A 21,744-nucleotide genomic window follows, 5' to 3' on the forward strand; every position below is an offset into this window, starting at 1 on the left:
AGTGAGTTAAAACAGGAAATGAGATAGTTTATTTAATTCTTTCCCCTTACTGAATTTTCTTATCTCTCACTTCCTTTTCTTTCATGATTGCAGGTACTGGTGATCGAGGTAGCTGCGAGACAGGTCCATGTCAGCAGAGATAGACCCGGGCTGGGGCTAGTTACCTATAGTTTTCGTTACATACATATGATATTGTTGATTTTTGGCCCTATTCAGATAGTTGTATAGTTATATCTAGGGGCATGTATATGATTACTCTATGATATTAGATGTTTCAAATGAGTTTTCATATGAGATATATACATCTTTTGTTCGCTTTCAGATTTATAGTTTTCTTAGAATAATTTTTAAACACTTTTAGTAATGCGTTCATTTTAAAATATTTTAAAGAAAATAGACGCTTTGGATATTAATTCGTAACATTTCTCTTTCGGTGGATAGTACTTCTGGGGAGGGATGTTATAGGCTGAATGACTAAGTTCCCACCCAAGGTTTGATGTAAACCTTATTTTTCCACCCAGTAATTATTGAAGTCCAAATATTAATCCCTATGTCAAATTTCATTATTAATCTTAAAGGTAAAACTATTATTTAGTAAAAATATTTAAAAAAATTATAAATTTATCATATTTTTTTCTTAGGTTTAAAATTAATAATTTTTCCTCCACCTTCTCCTCACCCAAAGTTTGAAAAATAACTATTTCTCCCCTAGGGTTTGCATTGTCTTTTTTGTCGCTTCTTTGGTGACCAGAGCCAGTCAACCTCCACTCTCCCATTTCCTAGACGAAGACAAATCTTCGATCGAAGATTTGTCAGCAAGGATTTGTGCGATGCACATATCGTATCAGTCAATCTATACGTCAACTGACACACAAATCGGTCAAATAAAGAGTTTAAACCTTTATCGCACCAATCTATGTTTCGATTGACACACAAATCAGTTAACGCGATCTATGTGACACAAAAATGGGGGGAGAATTGTTAGTTTTTAAACCTAGGAGAAAATGTGATGAATTTATATTTTTTCAAATATTTTTATTAAATAACAATTTTATCATTGATAGTAACAGTAAAATTTAATATATGAGTAAGTATATAGATTTTCGATAGTTAACGGATATAGAAATTGAGTTTGCACCAAACCTTGGGTGGGAAATAGTCATTTGGCCGTATACATATGACAATGTTATGGATACATATTTTTGACACATAATTTAAGTACATACATGATGTGTCATCATATAATTGGATATTACTTTATTTTTAATTCAAAGTCATCTAATTATATGATGATACATCATCTATATATCAAAATTATATATAAAAAATAAAAATACATAATTTTATTGGTATATACATAAAAGATTGATATAATATATAAACAAAAGGAATGAAGATGTTGTACAGATAAAAAGAATGAAAATGCTCACTAAGGTATTATAATAAACGTAAACCAACAATAATAAAATTATAATTATAAATAATATTTATAATTTTATATATAACTGATAATATATTTTTATATAATTAAATATTATTTTATTTTTAATTTAAAATTATCTTTAAAAATTTTAATTTAATTTAAATATCATATTATTTTTAATTTAAACATCTAAGTCTTATTTTTAATTTAAATATTAAAATTTTTTTTATTTAACATAAGAAAGTATAAGAAACATAGGACTTCCAAACTGGCAGATGTATAGACAAGACAACTGAAAACGTGGTAGCTGACGTGCATGCAACCAACTAGTCAGAAAGAGTCTCAGCCCAAACAGGCCCTTTTAATCATTGGGTTTTCCCTGTTACTTTGACGTATCATGTTATATAATAATTTTATGCCAACTATAATAATATAATATTAACATCATACCTTATTATATTATTCCTTTCAATTATTAAATTAATTTTTACAAAAAAAATATTTTGTAATAAGGGCAGTTTGATTCTAGTTTTTTAAGATTACCTTGATAATCTATCTTTTAATTCTCTTGTTTGGTTTGTCAGTAATAAAATATTACAGTAATCTTCTATTATTAATACTGATGTGACAAGTAATATAGGTGGTAATCTGATTACCACATTCACTTTATATATTTAAAGATTACCAAGGTAATCTTGATTTTATTATAATTATATTATTATTTATTAATTTTTTGAGATAAAAATAAATTTATTTTTAATTAATATGATAAATAATATAAAAATTATTTAAAAATAATTATATTCAAGAGCATTTAAATAAAATAATTTACTAATAATCTTTTATTACATTTAACCAAACACAATAATTATTTATACCTACCAAATTTTATCAAACATAGTAATCATTTATACCCAATAATTTTATAAGTAATCTATCTTTAAAGTAATTTTTCTATTTTGATAATAAAATATTATCCAAACTAAACGCACCCTAAAAATAATATAAAACCGCTAGTACAAAAATTATTCTGATAATTTAAACTGTTCTTTTATAAAATAAAATAAAATTTATTATTTGATAATTACAAAGTATTCAGAATAATATGTTCTTATTGTTCTGTTTTAACTGTTCATAAAAATTCTCTGGTGAAATAATTTGACATATTGCAACATGAAGCCCGGTGGCATTTCAGAAACTTTAAGAAGTGCAGTCCCAGAAATAACAGCAACCCCGCCTGAAATAAAAAATTACATATATAAATTACAATTCAACTGCACCCGAAGGGCTGTTTCAAGAGCTTTGCCCTGTGAAACACAGAATGGTAGACACAAATGACACCTTCCCCAGCCAACAACCCAACTAACATATAATGAGGAAAACATCCCTGTTCCTGCTTTTATTTTTCGTCATATATTTTCATTTTCTAATAAATCATATGCAAAAGCCCCTACAAACCATCTCCATTTTTAAATCAATGACCATCTAAATTTAGCCGGGACATGATCCTTTCCTTCTGTTGAGATTGGCAGACGGGACTGTTTCTACATAAGCAAATCAAAGAATGGTATAACCACATTTACACCACCAATGTTATTTCCACTGGGGTCAAAGTAGCAATTTGTTAACATGAGCCTAATTACACTACAAATAAACATTTGGCTCGGTTGTAACACTGCAATAAGTGTCCATTAACCTCTTGCCAAAGAACCAAGATAGCCTATAACATGGTATACATAAAGCTCATAAATATATATTATACCTTTTCCATCCAGGACTTGCTCTGGCTGGGGATTGAAGCTCAAAACCAGTTTAAAGAGTGAAAAAAGTAGTTGAAGTTAAGACCTTTTGGCATCATTTCTGGATTGACAAGACTGCATGTGGTATGAGCTGATCCCACATTTCACCAATAAATGCGTCAGCCTGAACAGGTCTAAAGGAAAATTGGTAATCCATAGTTCTGGAATGATCTGATCCTTCCATCCCAACCAGCAGTTGTAATAACCAGGCCCCATGCATGGGGGAAACCATGTGTGCTTTGTAAAGATGTCTTAAGAAACTTGTACTGGGATTTACCCATTGCAGACGATACAATCATTGAGCTTGGTAAGACAAGCTTTTCCTCAGGCCAGGTTGCAGAGCCCTTGGGCAAAGACTTTGAAAATTGTTTTCTGTGGTTCAATGGAAAATGTTCATGAGAAGATAATGGTAATTTGCATTGAGAGCTCTCACCCAACTCAGATTGCGGTGGCCTTTTCTCACTGCATTCCCAAAGGTTATCTGGAACTCCAAAAAAGGCAGATGCTCCTGATAGGCTTGAGAAAATATTGTTCCCACATGTAATACCACACCAGGGAATGGCAACAGACACATTATTTGAGAAAAAATGCTCACATGACCAATTTTTCTTAGTTTGGGGCACAGGCCTATCATGACTATCATAATTCCACATATAGACATTAGAGTCATCACTTGCTGAGATAGCATGCTTCCCATCTGAGGTGAATGATGCTGATATCTGACTCCCAGTGTTCTGCAGGCCTAAAAATAAAAAGGAAAAAGCTCTAAGAGGAGATGCAGGAGCTATAAGACGTTGAATAACAGGTTAATGGCCCAAAAACCAGACAAACAAAGAAAACAAGGTCGTCTAATTTCCAATTCAAATGCAGTATCTATTACATCAAACCAATGCAGCAAAAAGAAATGACACCCAAGGCCATGAACATATTATGCAGAGCCTGTTAACTAATAAACAGACAACTGACTATATTTACACAATAGCTACTTAGTGAACAATTCCTGACTAAAGGACAATAAAATAATCAAACAATCGCTAACCTCTGAACTGGCAGATCGTATCTATTCTATGAAGAATTCGGACTTGTGAATCAGCGGAAGTGACCATCATTTTAGTTGAGTCGCCAGGAGAAAACTGCAGAAAGGATATCATCAATTTGTAAATTATTCAACACATAATACAAAAATTCTGAGAACATGCACATCACATATGCCATGAAGCAAAACAGATAAGAAAGATCACCTGCATGCTAGTTATCCTCTTTAGTGGAGACTTTTTCTTACTTTGTAAGCATACCTGAGCATAAAGTTGTAGGCAATCATCTGACCCATGCAAAACAGACCAGTTAGTGATCACCAAAGCAACCGCTCACATCATAATTTTATATAACGTATCAACTTTCATATATGAACCCATCATGAGTTTCAAAGGAAATCATATGAAGTTTGGAGGAAAAAACACTTTTGACTATATTACAACCATGTGACAGAATAACAGCTACAGGTATGAAACAAAAGAAGTCCAGCTAAACCACTAAGATTGAAACTCAAACATGAATCAAAAGGTTCCAATACAGCAGAAACAGCGCCAAAGTCTATTTCGCAAAAGTTGAGATAGGAATCATATGGATTATGAAGCCTTTTTCCTGTTCTTCAAAAAGGTCCATATAATAGACATATAACTTTAGCCAAGGCTGGAGGCTCCATAAGCAGGTATGGATATATTTTCAATTCACAAGCACAACTAAATTACTCAAAATTAAGCACAAAATATTAAGTGACAAGAATACACCCCAAAATTCCAGGCAACAAGCAGCACTTTCCCACATTGAAATAGTTTTAGGAGAAAGGTTCTGGTAATAACTAATAAACATGAACCTGACGCATCATAAAATCGACAGGTGTCACTCATGGAGCCAACAACTACACCCTGCATGAAAGGAGATTGTGTACTGAAAACCATTATAATTGCAGACAGTAAGGTATCATTCTGGCAATATAAAGAAGGAAAAAGTTCACCATACCATCCCATCAGGACGAAAACAAATAGCTGTGACTATTTCAGTGATGTCAGTCCAATCAACAACCTGGCAACCAGGAATTGCCCATAGACGTACTTTCCCATCTATGGAACCGCTAATGAAGTAATTATCATCCACAGGATTAAACTGAACACATGAGACTGTATCACATTGTAGCACAAAATTAAAACGAAAAAAGGATAAAAATAAAAAAACATTACAAGGTATCGGTCAACAATAGCTGGTATTTTTACACCAGAAATGCATTACAAAGAAACCCCAACAGGCAGCAAAGGACATACCATAATTATTGTGGAAAAATACTTCGAGACACTGGTCACATCCCACTTGCCACAAGCGAACAGTTTTATCAACAGAGGATGATAAGAGATACTGCACAGAGTACAGGTAGTTAGATACCCAAATATATTTCGGAAAACAAGAAGTGAATTATTTATAGACAATCACTAACCTTATTCCTTGACCATGAGAGATCTAGGACCTCACCACAATGTCCAAGGAACTCATGGATCGGTCTCTCCAATATTTGAAAAACTTTCTGAGGAAAAATGGCACAAGCCGAGTTTGATGTTTTCCTTACACCCTTCAATTTACCCTCACTCTCTTTATCCGTGCAAACAGGAACAAATTCAGAAAGGTTATTCATGGTGAAGTACACACATGAAGCATCGCAATCAGCAGCGTCAAAATTCCCTGATCTCTCTGACTCCACCACTTGCCACACACGAACTATGCCATCTTCACCACCACTTGCTAGGAATTGACCGTTGGAACTAAATTTCATTGTTAAGATTGAACCCTGATGGGCCTGTATATCTTGTCCAATGTAAAGAGCTGATAATTCCTTTGATCGCTTCCTGTGAGATCGAACCCTAACTTTTTGAGTCCTTGCCCTGGAAATTGAATGGGAATCATTTGCTATCATACTTCCATCCACAATGCAGGCTACAGAACCTAGTCGCCTCCACCACCCCTTCATTACCTGCTTTCTTGCTGCTCCCAGGTTCTCCACATCTTCAACATCCTTCTGCATTACTTGCTGAACTAAGGGGGATAAACCAAGATTCCTTTCAAACTCCTCCACAGTAATTAATCGATTTGAACCTGCTTCACGAAGACTCCCAAGCATACCATCCTGCCCAATTTCATCCACAATGAATTCACTCCCGTCATCCAAATTCCTAATTTGACATACGAAATTCTCTTCTGTTGCCCCACCGAACAATTCCCTGTCATCACCTGACCAGCATGACATTGAAGACAGACTCCATGACAACCCATCATCAAAACTGGATGATCCAAGTACTGCGTCACTTTTTTTAGCGTGTCTATCAATCTCCACTTCAACTACGTTACAAGAAGTAATACCATTTCCAGAATTTTCCCTACCCGTTTGATCTGCACATATACCCATCCATTTTAGTAATTTATCACGCCGTTCTTGAATGCTACTTGGATTCTTAATCCAAATTTCATATCCAAAACCAATGGGCAAGATGTTATCGACTCCAAGGTCAGAATCCATATGTTCTGGACTATTGGAGCCCGAATCAGACATAGTGGACATGTCCTCACGGGTGTCAAAAAATTGATCATCTTCTTCACTCAAGCTCCCCATCATTGACACTTACCGATTCCAAAACATTTCACCCTATGTAACCCAAAGGCAATGTCCCGAAATTCCCTAAAAATATGAAACAGATAAATATTACTGACTAAAAATGCTCATAATCACTCCACCGTAAAAAACGAACCAAAAAACACAGAAACCAAACAGACCCACCAAACCATGATAATAAGAGATAAATAATAGTTTTGAAGTAAAACCCAAATCTCAAAACTAACAATATTCTGTCCAGACAGATAAGTGCATATTAAACAAAGCATTGGCTGAGAAAATTTTGTAAGACAATAGAAGAAGGTAATAAGTAATATTTCCGCTTAATAAAAAATAGAGACGAATCAAATACAAAAGTGACTTTATGTGTGTGGTGTAGATTTTGGGCACCTGGGGTTTTTTATGAGGACTCCGTTAAACAAAAGAATCCTTCCTCATCTATTCATGGTGATAATTGGACTCGGACCCCTCTCTTCTTTTTAACTTTTTATATTTCTTCCATATCTATGGTAGCTAGAGACATAAAAGTCCGCTTAATATATTAAAGAAATCCTGAAATAAAACAGGAGAAATTGGTATAAATAATAGAAAAGAGCGCAAAACAAAATCTCGATGGCAGCGAAAAAGGTGTCCCAAGAAACGAGATTCCGGGAGATGAACTATACTTCTTATTAGTGTACGGTTTGGAGGATAAAAATCAAAAGAAACTGTTTTTAGCAGTTGTGATAGGGCTGGCTGGCTGGCAGGCATTGCCTGTGTTCTTGTACCTTGCACAGCTAATTAAAAAAAGAATTAACCTTTGTCAATTCCTTCCCGTTAAAGAGTTACTACATTGGAGAATCAGCATTAAGTCCCTTAGGGAGCAACCAGTTAATCATCATTTTAGTAAATATTCCTCAATTATCATATCATCAAGTCAATATCCTCTTAAAGAAGCACAGAATTTTGACTAAACGTCTCAAATCAAGAACCATTAATGGCCTAATGTAGAAATATTTGCATAAGTTGTCTGCAGTTGAAGCAACAATTAATTCACCAAGAAGTGTCCAAAGACCGAATAAACATTTACATTTATACGTATTTTCAACCGCAAATATATATTGCATGTCGTCTATCAGAACGTGAACACCAGCTGGTAACGTGTTCCTCACAATCACCATGCAAAGTAATTTCTTTCTCCTCGTGGCTGAATTGGTTTATTAATTTATATTGTTTTCTGTCTTTGACGCCATGCACAGCTCTGAAGATTATGATGATGGTGATTGATGACCAAACGACCAGGCAAACTTCGAAGCTACCTGTTATATTAATTATAATGTATATTTATAGTTTTTGATGGAAAGTGTTAATTAATTAGCTGGATATTTAGTTATAATTTGAGAGGATGAATCTACTCCAACTTTGCAGATTGCAGTACAGATCCCTTCTTCAAAACTTGAAACCTACAAATATCTCTTATTTTGTCAAACATAGTCATTAATGCTGGTCTAGTAATTTACTTGACAAAGTTAATTAAAAACATTTTGCTCTGATGGTCGAAGTAAAAAAACTCGACGAGTAGAAGCTTAATTTTATCTGGAGAGTAGTTGCAGTAAGAAAATTAAGCAGGTCCATCCAGGAAATGATAACAATAACATATGTTAACGTTATTGTAGGGATAATTGATTATTACACTATTGACTGATAGTAATTGACCCTTAATCATAGTGATTGATACCTTAAATATGACGATTAATCATATCTTGGTGGTTGACTCTCAATTATAGTGATTGACATCCTACTCATAGTGATTAACACCTTAATCATGGTGATTTTTGCTATTCCAATCTTTAAGTTATTCTACAAATTTAGTGTAAATTTCATTAATCTTTTGCATAAGTTTAATGATATCTCGTAATAACATGTCAAACTTTCCACCCAATTAAAAAACTCTTCACGTTATATAACCACATATTGTAGCTTGATCCAGTCAAAACAATGGTAATTGGCTTGGAAACATCAATTTTCTCCATGTTACGAAAAATTTTGTAGGAACAGTGGAAAGTATTGTATTTGTATTGTCTTAGGGACAGATTTGGTAAACTAACATAAACAAACAAAGCAAAAAGAGATTTGATAAGCTGACAAAAACAAGAAAGCAAAAATATTGCTTAGGCAACCAAAAAACCTTAAAACAAACAAAAGAATTCAGATAGACTCTGATGCTATATTATGAAATGAGAAGTATATATTTCATTTGTGTATGTAATACTACATATGAGTGTTTATTTATACAATGCAATTATACTATTAAAAAAAGGAATATCTATAAAGTCACTATGATTAAAGTCAATCATTATCAATCATGTAATAATCAAAAATCCCTACAATTACATTAACAATATATATCACTATAGATAATGGACAAAGAGATGTTTGATTTATGTAATTTTTGAAATAGAAAATTGTTACTCAGTTAAACTCATGGATATAACATTCCTATAGAAGATTAGTTATTAGTGGACAATGCACGATCTTATTCAAATAGGGAAACATGAGCGTCGTTTGCCACAAATTTAGCAATTAATCTCCCTAATATTGAATAACTTTTTTTTTTGTAATGAGAAACTTCACTTGAATTAGACCACTCAAAGGGGTAAAATCAACTATACCAAACAAGTTAAACCTTAAGTTCAATTACCAGATCCACACTTAGTGAATTAGATAAGTTAAAAATTTGATTTTAATATATCATTAAAAGAGATTTAAATTCATATTCTCTTATACATAGAGTTTTTTTTTTTTTTGTTACTCAAACTATCCTTTGGAGCAAATAACAATTTTCAATTGTCTTGAAACAAATTCTCACAATTTCAATTACAATAAAATTGCAGGCACTAAACTTATGTAACTCCACACTTTACCTAAACAGATACATATATAACCCTAACCTTCATAAGCTCAAATTCAAGACAATAGAAAGGTTAAGGGAAAGACACCTCTAGCACCTTACTAGTATATAAATATTATAATATTGTTTTGTAATTTATTATAATACTATGATAATATCATTATCGTAGATGTAGACTTTTGGTTTTTCCGTCTAAACCACACTAAAAACTGACTATCTCTTGATCTTTTTGTATCTCTTCACATTCTTGCATTGAATTCTTTGGCCCCATTCAAAGGAAAAAGTAGCTCAAATACATTGCATGCATTGTACATTATTTAAGAAGTTAGCAGTCATATTCACAATTAATAAGTGAACAAATTCATTCTCCCGACACCTGAGAAGTCATTTAGCTTAGACATGCCTCTCCAAAATTACAACCAAGACAAGACTATACTTATAACTAAATTAGCCACTTTTACAGGTAAGAATAGATGGCAACGTTTCTAACTGAATAGCGGCTTATAATTATTTAGACATTGGCATTAATGTGCGTGCCAATACCAAAATTTGGAAGCATACAATTTACAAATACAAAGCACCAAGATTTGGATGAAGAAGCGTCCAGGCATGACGGGCCACACGCCACTGCCTTGTATCTATCACAATACATCGTCACGGCCACATTGGCAGCTTAGCAATTAAACTGACTCACTATGACACTATACATTGGACGAAGCTTTGATTGAATCAACACAGAACCCGTCTACTATTTAATGAGAAAGAAGAAAATATTAATGCTATTTGAGCTTTGTTCATTGAACCTCAGCAAACTCATATTAGCTAAGCTCAGTTGTTACTTGATTGTCATGGCCTCTTCAACTCAATTAGAACAAGATTTACAATTCAATTGGGCATGCTGGGTAATGGAACCCATATCTACAATGCCCATCCCCTAAAGCAACTTTGTTGGGCTCTTAACAAATGCATGGGCCGTCCAAGCATAATCAGCCACTGGATATATAGTTTGGTATATGAATGAATAATGAATGTTCTTGTAAACATGTATTGTAGAAAATGAAGATGAAGCGTGAGGTGTACAGCAGAAGAGGAAAATGGAATCTAAATCCACGTTATTCACGTTCATATTAGCTAGCTTATCTGTACTCTTGGCACTGTTAAAGAGAATAATTTTGCCCACCAAGCATACCGATATGTGCTTTGCCATAAGCCAATGATCTCTACTCTATTTTCTGATAAAGTAAATTTTTTGATTGATGATTTGTTCAAAAGAATATCTTTTTCCAGGAGACAGGAAAAAAGTTTATTTTAAATCATGTTCAAAGTAAATGGTCGACCATAATCATTTTGTTTTCAGACAAAACAACAGAAGAGTTGGCCATAGTTTTATTTTACAATATGCATTTAATCGTATTGATGAATTTAGCTAATTATATTGATTAACCCTAAACACAAACAGGAACGCATGTAGTTTTGGTTAATTTCAGAATGAAAGCGGCAGTACAAGTTTTGAGTAATTTTCATAGAAATTGAAAGGGAAGGTGTAGAGTGTGTTAAGGGATGACGAGAAATAGACAAGCAACACAAACACAAAAGCAGAACAAGTTTCTCTTGGGTTCTTTTTTTTTTAAGAAAAAGGTCGAACTTTTGTTTTTTTTAATTCAATAGGTCAAATTTTTTTTTTTTTATTGAAATGATTAAAATTTTTTTAATCTTTTTATTGAATCGACTAAAGCTTTATATTTCTTTTTGAAACAATCAAACCTTTAAATCAATTTTAACGATGGTAAATTATAATGACATGATTGATTGTTTCATCAGTAAGGTTAATTTGAATATTTTGGGATGCCCAGGTAAATATTTTATACAATGACATGAATAATATACGTGTTGATCTGAACATACACATCATCACAAAAAAAAATATATTATTTTTCTATTTTTATAAATTCAAATTGTTCATATCATCCCTAAAAGTTTTCGCATTAACAATTCAATATTCATGTTAACTAATAATTATCCAACAAATTATTTGTATATAAAATAAAAATCAATGTCATTAGCATTTAAAAGCATTAAGGATTAACTTTATTTTGGTAGGATGGAATATACGTTTGATGACTTTAAAAAAAATATTAAAAAGTTAATCCATTTAAATTAAAAAAAAACAAAAGTTTGTGGCCTTCATCGTTCAATCTCATCAAAATTTCTCTTCAATCCTGGCTTGCATTAATTGGGTGCTTTTGTCGGCTCATGTCGGCTCTTGAACTTTCCATTTTCACTTTCGTTCATCAATCACTCTTCTTTTTATAACTTGTAGTACTCATCTTTCCAAACCCAAAATATTGCAAATTCATCTTAATTTAATACAATTATGAATCAGCCAATCTTCTTCACTTTATTCCCAAAAGAGAAACAATATATACCAATTTTACATTATTAGAATTACTTACAAGAAATTAGCATATAACTTTATTACTCATTATTCCATCCTCCATGTACAACAACTTTAGTATTAGTTTTTGTTGCCATACATAGAGACACTATAAATATACAAAAAACTATTTGTACACATATTTAATATACAAATGTGTACACATATGAATGTTTCATAATGTGATTGAATGATTTTAAATTAATGATAAAGTAATACTCAATCATATAATGATATTCATATGTATACATGTTTGTATACCACAAATATATATATATATATATATATATATATATATATATATATATATATATATATATATATAGCGTTGTTCATAAATATAACTTTTCCATATGTATGACAATCCACACATCACAGCAACAAATAAACATTAATAAAAATATAATTATATATATCTGTTTCTAAGTATCTAATTAGATATATAGATAATGTGTCTAATTAGTTGATTTTAAATTTAAAATAAAGTAATAACCAATCATATGATGGTACATTATTTATATACCCAATTGAGTATTCAAAACTATATACACATAACCATACTCAACAAAGATTAATTCCTTTAGTTACAAGGAAAGTATAAATAGGAAGGGAAGGCACATTGGTGTTTGAAGAAACATGAAAAGTAACAGAAATAGTAAGTTGATGGAATCTGCGGTGAGAAATTAGTACAGAGGAATAAAATCTTAATGTTTATGATTGTCCAAAGTCCAAACAAAACCCAACTCCTGCACACGTAGAGAAACACTGAAAAGGATAAATAAGAATATAATTGAAGACTTGAATTAACACCATGCATTATCAGGTCAAAAAAGAGAAACCCACCACCAAGATACACTCATATCCCACCACCCACAATCAATTTTTAATACTAGTATTATAATATAATCAGACAAAAATTTCTCTACAGAAAATAACACTTACATTAATAATATATTAAGAGTAGTCAAAAGAAACACCTCTTTCTCTCTTTTATAGTTCCTAAAGTGTGCTAAAGCAATAACATACAAACAATCTAAAACATTCTTTCTTGCATTACCAGCAGCTTCAGACAAAAGAGGTGAATTTTCTTTCTTTCTGAAGTCATAACTTCCTTTTCATTCACTTTTCTTGATATTCTGAATTCATGGATGCTGCTAAATGGCCGCAGGTGGATAGATCTTATTATCCTGATGATTTCTTTCTTCTTTAATTTTTTTTTCATAGTTTATTTTCAGGTTTTGGGGATTTTTACTTTTTTTTTTCTTTTTTGTTTGGATGAAGTTCTTTTAGAGATTTGAAGGAATTCACGATAATGATAATTATTCATGTATTTCTATCAACTTCTTCTTTAATTTTGTATTCTCGTTGTAAAATAATTTCTTATATATTTATAGGGTTCAAATGAATCCCATTTCATCTGATGATGATCATTTTCTGGGAAAAAAGTTTTAATTGCAAACGTGAAAGCAGTGCACTTTTTCTTTCTTCACCTTTTAATTTGGTTAAGCAACAAAGATAAAGGAATGAAAAAAGTTACCATATTTTGGTTGTTATAGGTATTTTTTTTCTCCTTGTATCTTTCTTTTTTCCATATAATTTCAGGTAACTGTTTCTTTCTTCACCTTTTAATTTGTTTGTTTTCTCCTTCTTAATCTTATCTGCAGTATATTTCTAATCTTTGATCATCTTTTTGTTTGGTTATTGAAAACTATGGTGTCTCTTTGTCTCTCTAGAATTTTCCAGATATCGGATTGGCTCAGCCCATGGAGGAGATCGTTTCTAAGCCTATGTTGGAGAGAAAGGCAAGACCTCAAGAGCAAGTGAATTGTCCAAGGTGTAATTCAACAAATACAAAGTTTTGCTACTACAACAATTACAGTCTCACTCAACCAAGATATTTCTGCAAGACTTGCAGAAGGTACTGGACTGAAGGAGGTTCTTTACGAAATGTTCCTGTTGGAGGAGGTTCAAGAAAGAATAAGAGATCTATATCTTCTTCAACATCTTCATCATCATCATCATCAGTTTCAAGCAAGCTCCCAGATCTAAACCCACCAAATCTTTCTCACTTTTCTAATTCTCAAAACCCTAAGACTCATAAAGGTCAGGATCTTAATCTGGGTTTTCAAGTGATGCATGAGACTCATGATATGTCTCGATATGTTGGAGTACCGAAAACTGAAAGCACCAATAACAACAATCAGCAACATAACTCCTTATCTTCTTCCTACAATACTTCATCTTCTCTTTCAGATCTAGACCTGCTCAGAACTGGAATTGCTTCAAGGGGTTTAGATTCTTTTATCCCAACGCCCATGCCAGCCGATTCAAATACGCTGTTTCCATCTGGGTTTGCTTTGCAAGATATCAAACCAACAACACTTAGTTTTTCTATTGATCATGGGCTTGGAAATAGATACGGAAGTGTCCATGGGGTTCAAGAGAATAATGGTGGGATGCTGAGCTTCTTTCCTTTTGGGGAGTTGAAACAACTCTCGAGCACAACTGAAGGTGATCAGAATAAAGGACAAGGCGGTTCCAATGGATACTGGAATGGGATGTTAGGTGGAGGACAGTGGTAAAGAAATTAAGGAGACAAAGATATTGTCTTTCTTTTGATCTTCTTTTCTCCTTAATTTTCACACATGGTATGGTTGTTCAGAAGTACTAACAGGAACATACATGTGGGTTATCTATTTTTTATCTGTTTCATATTCTTCTTTTTACCATTTGAACAATGAAGCTTATTTAGGGTTGGCTTCAATGGTGGTTTCTATATGTGTTGTGAAGAAGATAGAAGAAGAGGTGAATATAACGCCTGGTTTTTCTGAGGGCAACATGGCCAGTATTCATTTATTCTTCTATCACAAGTACTCAACTATAGGACATCTTAAGTGTTGTATGTGTAATTTCTTAGCTATCCAGTGAACAATCTATATGGGAGTTTGTTTGCAGCCAAAAAAATATGCTTAATTAGTTGTGTTACGCACAAACTACTTTGTTGGTTGTATGAAATAGCAACTTCACATTCTTTACCTTGTTTTAAGTATTTAATTAAAAATTAAATTATATATCATCATATGATATTGAATATTAATTTATTTTTAATTTAAAATCATATAATTATACAATTATACACCATTTGAATACTCAAAATTTATTCATATGACTTTCAAAGCAAATTGTGCTTAAACAACTAGTTACCTGCCCCAACTGAAAAGCGCTGACCAAATATTTTATTTGACAGTCGATCGTTTCTCTAGCAACCCTAATGCAAATCCCGTTTTCATAATCATTACTTCATTTTATTTAAATTGCTTTTGTATGGAAAGATGAGAAAAATATTTGACAAAGCCATCCATCTTTGGTCTCAGGAGGGACCCCTAAACATTCCCGTGGGCAAGCGTGCTCATAAATGATTTCTCTCACCAAGTCAGTCCGTTTCTTTACAATCAAATATTGCTATAAATTTTTATGTATTTAGCTGTGTTTATTGAACAAGTTGCAAAGAAGCTTCGTTTAATTACCGTAGAAGTAGTAGATGCCCCAATCTTCATCGTATTAGGGTGTATCTCTCTAGGGATTAGGCTGACTCAATTTGTCGCCGTGTCTAACTGTAACTGGATCTTTAAGATTTCTATGAAGATTTATTTGTCGCCTTTATTTCGGCACCTCTCTCACACTTTTGACAGTCTTGGAAGGTCGAAAAAATGCCCTCTAAAGTTGATGCCAAAGGAACCATTTCTCTGACCAGCGCCATATTTTATCTAACAAATACTCCAAGTCTTTATATATACAAAGTAAAAGACCATTATTTCCTTCCAATTATTTACCAACTTAATTATAAATTCAAAATTTCCCAAGTGCCAAAACTGGGGGTCCGGGCTTTGAATTTTTTTTCATCATTGGACAAATGCAACAACATTACAGGACAGAAAGAGGTTTGGTATGAGAACCACGAAATAATAGCACATTGAAAATATGTGATAAGTGGATAACAGCACAGCGCTGTAATAAAGGATAATCCACAAAATAAAAATTATCCACTGTACAGGACAACTCAGATACACTTATTACTTCATTATCTAAAACCCATCTTGTCAAAGCACGAAAACATTACATAATCAAACATCATCCCAGTCCTGTCTTTCTATACAGTGATGTAAACCTTTGTGCAGAACACAAGGATCAGTGGCTTTCAAGCAGGAAATTGTAAACCTCTATCTTCATCATGCTACCAATTCACTTGTCTGCATTGATTCCGAAAATCCGGACCTTGTGCATATTAGGGAACTTGGCAATAACAAGCACAGTCACTGCAACAGTGTTGAAAAAGAGCATGGGATGTTGGTAGTCAGTTGTGTGTGATGCTATCAAGTACCTGTTGAAGAAAAGATTAACACAAGTTTGAAATACAAATGAGCTTGATCAAACCATATCAATTTTCACACTTTTTGAAGGGCACTCATAGCAAGTGTCAAAAAGTAACTACATAACAGAATGAATTGTTGATCTCTAACATTCTCAACACAGGGAAAGAAATGCAGTTACTGTATCATATAGCATCACATTATCAGAAATAGTGCCCCAATCACAGCAAAATGGAAAGAAAATTCAGCTGAAAGTTATTAAAATATTTCCTCTGTTCTTCCAATGTCAAATTGACAAAGATGTTGTGACTAGCAATAGCAACTACAACGGATGTCCTGTGACATGTATCTGACACGATTTCATTTTGAATGTCTGGAACGCATAAATACAAATAAGAGATGATTGATAATCAGTAAGGTACACCCAGCAAAGGCATTTAAGGGTTAATGGCATTAATTCTCCTGAGGTATGATAAACTAACAAACACCCCCCCCCCCCCCCCCAGAGTTTACAGAAATAACATAAATCACCCTGCCATTAAGTTTTAGGCAATAAAGTAGATGGTATGAGGGCAATTTAGTAATATTTGAAAACTCATGACAGTTTGATTTTTAATGGCTCACCATAAGTTCATTAATAGCAGGGGGGGTTACTTATTTCACTATACCTCAGGGGTTCAATGTCTTTGACCCAAAGAAATCAATACAATAGACTTCCAGAGACATCAAGTATTGCATTCCAAAGGACTCACTAGCAACTGCAGTTGGGTTTGTCATTATTTATGGTGAAATAAGGCACTACAAAGTGAGCCAAAAGAAAAAAATTAACAAGGATTTGACTACTAGCTAGCACAAGTTGCCTAACCTGGCCAGATCCAACAATTATCAAAAGAATCAGTTAATGGAATGCCGATGCTGCATTCCAAGCTCTGGCAAGTGTATAAGATCCAGCTTAGTCTCAGACCTAGTATCCCATAATGTTGGACCACATGATAGCACTTGAAAAGTCATATACGTTCAAGAAATGACCAAATTTCAACCCCTCACACATATTCCTAAAACACTTTGATGCATGAATTACTGATGGAAATTCGATGTAACAAATGTGCAACTAAAAACTGTTTATAATTCAAATAAAGAGAAGAAATTAAGTCACTCTAGATCAAGTTAACACACTTATTACGCCAGCACAAATGGTGGTACCACACACCAATACATGTGTTGACACACAGAGCAAAAGAGGACAGGCTTTTCAATTTTATCTATGATATCATCAAAACTAACAGCAACATCAAATCACAGACATTCCCAAACCAATCCGATGCTAAGGATTTCCAAACTTCTTTATGATATGAAAAATGAATAGAAATATAAAATCAAACCGATCATAAATACATCATATACATCACAGGCTTAGTATTGTGTAATATCAAAGAAGTAAACTCACAGCACTACGGGTACAACAGTAAGGAACTTTCTATTGCGAGTAAGCTGCTTTCCACTGTCCATCTGCTCCCACCAAGTCAAACCATTGTACATCCCTTGATCGTCAGCAAAGGGAGTTCCCTTTTTCCAGTGAAAAAAGTGATAAGTGACCTGGAGGGAGAAGCATTCATGTCAAACACAGTTCACAGAAATAGGAGGCAACTTATAGATGGGTTCTGAAAGGTAACTGAAAAGGTAAGATAATGAACATATAACTTAAGCCTATAAAATATTTGACAGGCTAAAACCTACGTGTGGATGGTCCCAGAATAGTTATCTTCTAAACTACATCCAATCACACACACACCGAGAGAATTAAAAAAGAAGGCAGACATATATTAATTATCTAGATTACAACATCATGGTATAATTGAAGAAAACATTACTGCTTTTCTTATTCAATTAATCAGCAACAGTTTGCTGTTCCTACAACCATTAATTACCACCGTTTCTTTCTGATTGGCAAAACATGAACCCAATATCAAAATATATTTTTAATCTGAGTCTGCACAGAACAGAGCTCACATCTTCCACATAAATGAAGTAAAAATGATAGAGAACCAATATAGCACGAACTTCACAAATAAAATTACATGATTCAAAAAGACAATTGACATCCTAAAAGCACTACAAGCAAATTCATCTCTTTATGTAGTATCCCTGTCAACTATCGGGTTGAAGTATGATGAGGCTGCAGCACTATAATGCAAAACCACTGCTACAACAATGCCATGCCATATTTGACATGAAAAATTTGTATACAAAAATTTTAAATCCAAATTCAAATGTTGCAGGGAAAATACCCAAGGCTTGAGGAAATTTAGTCGACTTGGCACCATTAGCAAGACTCAAATGGATGGCTTGATAAACTCAAAACAGAAGCTTCTTGCTTTTCTTTATAATGAAAACTTGTCATTCACCTCAACCAAATTCCTAATATGCCATAAGCTAACTAGTCCATGAGAAGCCCATGGAAAATCATACTTGACAAATGATGAACAAGCAATAAAAACTGTGGCCTTGTCCTAAGGGAGTATAATAAATCAATTACAAAAGGAATCTAAAATATATGTTATGGTGTAACAAAATCTTAAAAAAAAAAAAAAAAAGCATGAAATATTAACAGCTCCACAAGGTTAACCACAGGGAAGACAGTCAAACCAGACAGTAAATTAATCTTTTCCACGATAAATTCTAATCCACTAAGAGTATATTCAACCCAGCTGCCAATTCATATAGAAAAATATATACAGATCAGTAAACTTACAACTTACTATAAAAATAGAATATCATTTATTGAATATCTTGAATTACCAAAATCTGAATTCACTACAACAGTATAAATCAAAGTGCAAAACAAGACATCCATCTCTTCAATCTGTACTAGAAGCAAAGCTGGGACCCTAATGCTTCATTTGGTACGCTGGTAGCATATTCGATAAGAGAGAAAACAATCAAACTATGATATCATGAGCTAATTAATTTAGTTAAAGGTTATAAGTCTTCCTTGGTTAAGAGGAATCTAAACATAGTTAAATCCTAAATCACTAAAAACAAAAAACATGGAAAATAAAAAAGACAAAATCCACTCCTCCAAGGAACAAATTGCAACAACGCTTAACTCAATTCACTCAACCAAACCCTAACCCACCCAGCCCAGACAGAACATTCATTTTAAATACCCTAAAAATCGAAACCTTCGAAATCCAAGCCGAAAGTAAACCTAACAAAAAGTATAAAACAATCGATTCACAAATAAACAACCAAAAAGAAATAATAATAAGGTAGTAGCTAACAGTTATCGAAAATAAACCGTACGAGAAAATGAACGAGGTTGACTATGGTCCACGCCGTGCCGGGAGAGCAACCAAAAACAGAGAGAACGATCAGCCAGGAGAAGAAAAGTATGAGTATATAGGTGGTCCACACACCTGGATACATGAACCACTCAGTGTTCCTATTCAGATCCGCCGGTGGCGTCGCCTTGACATACAGATTCACCATCATAGGATTTTTTATTTTTTATTTTAATTTTAGAAAATTTGCAAACCCTATCCAATCCCTACTCGGTTCGATTGGAATTGGCGATTCTGTTTCAGCAGGATTGATTGGTTGATTTTTGTGATGTTAATATCTAGGAATCCAATCAAAATCAAATGGTTTCAATGACAATGATGATGGCGTGGCAATTTCAAATCAAAGCTACTGTTCAATATTATTTATTATTCCTGCTTCTACGGCGTTCAAAATAAAAAAATAATTAGCAAAAAGGCCAAATGACTTATTCTCACCCGAAATTATTTTTTTTTTTAATTTCATCTTTATAGCCTTTTTGCTTATTATAAATTATTAAATTTATTAATTTTAAATTATTTATTTAAAATAAACTTAAATTTTATTTTATTTTATCTCTTAAATCTTAAAAAATAATTATTTTTCTTCTGATCAAGTTTTAAAAAATAATATTTTTCTTTTTAATGTTTATTCTTTAATATCTTATAGTCTCCCCCTTTAATTTATATCGATTTAAGCTGAGAAGATAAAGACAAAAATCTTATTTTCATCTAAAAAAACAATCGTTTTTTTTGTTTTCTTAGACGAAAATAAGATCTCTTGTCTTTCTAAACGAAAATAAAATTTCTCATTTTCATCTTTTCAATATAAAATGAGATTAATCAAAGAAATATTAAAAAAAAAAGACTATTAAAGAGAAAATATATCAATAATAACATCAAAAATTGAAGGATAGATGCAAGAGAAAAAAATATTATTGTTTAAAACTTGATTAAACTTACTTGTGAATTACTCTTTTTTCAGGGTTTAAAAAAAATAAAATAAAATTTTAAAATTAATATATTTAATTAATTTTAACACTCATAATTGGATAAAAAAAAATTTTAAATTAAATAATAGAAACTTAATAAATCAGCTATCTTTACGTGGGAGTAAGTCCCTCGGCCTTACAAAAAAATACCAACTTGGTAACAAACTTCAATCAACGTCACTGATTGGGCCTTTTAACGTTTTAGCCCGCTTGGTTTGGGATTTCAGGCACCAATTTGTGTGAGAGACCCGTGTCCTTGTACTTGGCCTAGTCCAATTTGAACTAATTAGATTAGAAGGCTAATCTTAATTTATATTTAAATAAAAATAAATTTATATTCTAAATCCACTTATACATTCAATTTAAAAAAAAAAATCCCGAAATGATATAATACAAATCAAATGTAACAAAAGGGAGATTTATTTAAATTAGTTCTTCCATTTTTATAAAAATAAAATAAAATTAATGTGCATGGGACAAGTTTAACACATTTTATGATTATTAGATTACGATTATAAAAATAATTGATTATGTGGTAATCAAAATTTGGATATTTTGTATAATTTATTATTATTAGATAAAAAATAGCTATAATCTAATTGTGAATGTTAAAAAATATTAAAAAAAAAACAGATTATTTGTGTTAAAAATTGATTCTGGATTATAAACTTAAAAAAAAAAATTATATCCAGTAATTTAAAAATTGATTATCCAATAATCCAAATTAAATAATTATACTAACAAACACTAATCTGGCATTAATAATTGTATCTATTGTTACCATATGTAAATGGAAAAAATGGAAACTCCAGAAATAGAGAAAGTAGAGAAGTTTGGTAAGTTATATCTGCATCGTGGAGT

The 21,744-nt window shown here is 32.4% G+C and overlaps 3 protein-coding genes across 7 annotated transcripts; 1 reads left to right on the forward strand and 2 right to left on the reverse strand.

Moving 5' to 3' along the window:
• Window positions 1-2,590: 2,590 nt before the first annotated feature.
• On the reverse strand, window positions 2,591-7,595 carry LOC123222803. 2 transcript variants are annotated; one of them, XR_006503717.1, is made up of 9 exons: window positions 7,271-7,595; window positions 5,714-6,946; window positions 5,544-5,634; window positions 5,245-5,402; window positions 5,099-5,150; window positions 4,464-4,543; window positions 4,262-4,355; window positions 3,186-3,964; window positions 2,591-2,660 (listed from the first exon to the last, which is right to left on the reverse strand). XR_006503717.1 is itself a non-coding variant. In XM_044645768.1 (8 exons), exons 2-8 carry the CDS (start codon window positions 6,881-6,883, stop codon window positions 3,357-3,359), a joined length of 2,253 nt encoding a protein of 750 aa, XP_044501703.1. In that variant the 5' UTR covers window positions 6,884-6,946; window positions 7,271-7,595; the 3' UTR covers window positions 2,790-3,356. The 2 variants fall into 2 exon arrangements, 1 of the variants encoding a protein (XP_044501703.1); XM_044645768.1 differs by lacking the exon at window positions 2,591-2,660 and having other exon boundaries at window positions 2,790-3,964.
• A 5,503-nt stretch (window positions 7,596-13,098) lies between these two features.
• On the forward strand, window positions 13,099-15,239 carry LOC123222716 (dof zinc finger protein DOF2.5-like). Of its 4 annotated transcripts, none has more exons than XM_044645641.1 (2): window positions 13,099-13,282; window positions 13,938-15,239. In XM_044645641.1, exon 2 carries the CDS (start codon window positions 13,968-13,970, stop codon window positions 14,784-14,786), a length of 819 nt encoding a protein of 272 aa, XP_044501576.1. In that variant the 5' UTR covers window positions 13,099-13,282; window positions 13,938-13,967; the 3' UTR covers window positions 14,787-15,239. The 4 variants fall into 4 exon arrangements, with proteins under 4 accessions (XP_044501576.1, XP_044501575.1, XP_044501577.1 ...); XM_044645640.1 differs by lacking the exon at window positions 13,099-13,282 and adding an exon at window positions 13,302-13,372; XM_044645642.1 differs by lacking the exon at window positions 13,099-13,282 and adding an exon at window positions 13,428-13,806.
• Window positions 15,240-16,151: 912 nt separating this feature from the next.
• Window positions 16,152-20,246, reverse strand: LOC123224470 (ORM1-like protein 3). The gene is made up of 3 exons (XM_044648144.1): window positions 19,878-20,246; window positions 18,022-18,170; window positions 16,152-16,585 (listed from the first exon to the last, which is right to left on the reverse strand). Exons 1-3 carry the CDS (start codon window positions 20,064-20,066, stop codon window positions 16,447-16,449), a joined length of 477 nt encoding a protein of 158 aa, XP_044504079.1. The 5' UTR covers window positions 20,067-20,246; the 3' UTR covers window positions 16,152-16,446.
• Between the last annotated feature and the right edge of the window lie 1,498 nt (window positions 20,247-21,744).

This window comes from Mangifera indica, chromosome 8 (genome assembly GCF_011075055.1).
Source record: "Mangifera indica cultivar Alphonso chromosome 8, CATAS_Mindica_2.1, whole genome shotgun sequence".
In the NCBI taxonomy this organism is placed as follows: Eukaryota; Viridiplantae; Streptophyta; class Magnoliopsida; order Sapindales; family Anacardiaceae; genus Mangifera; species Mangifera indica.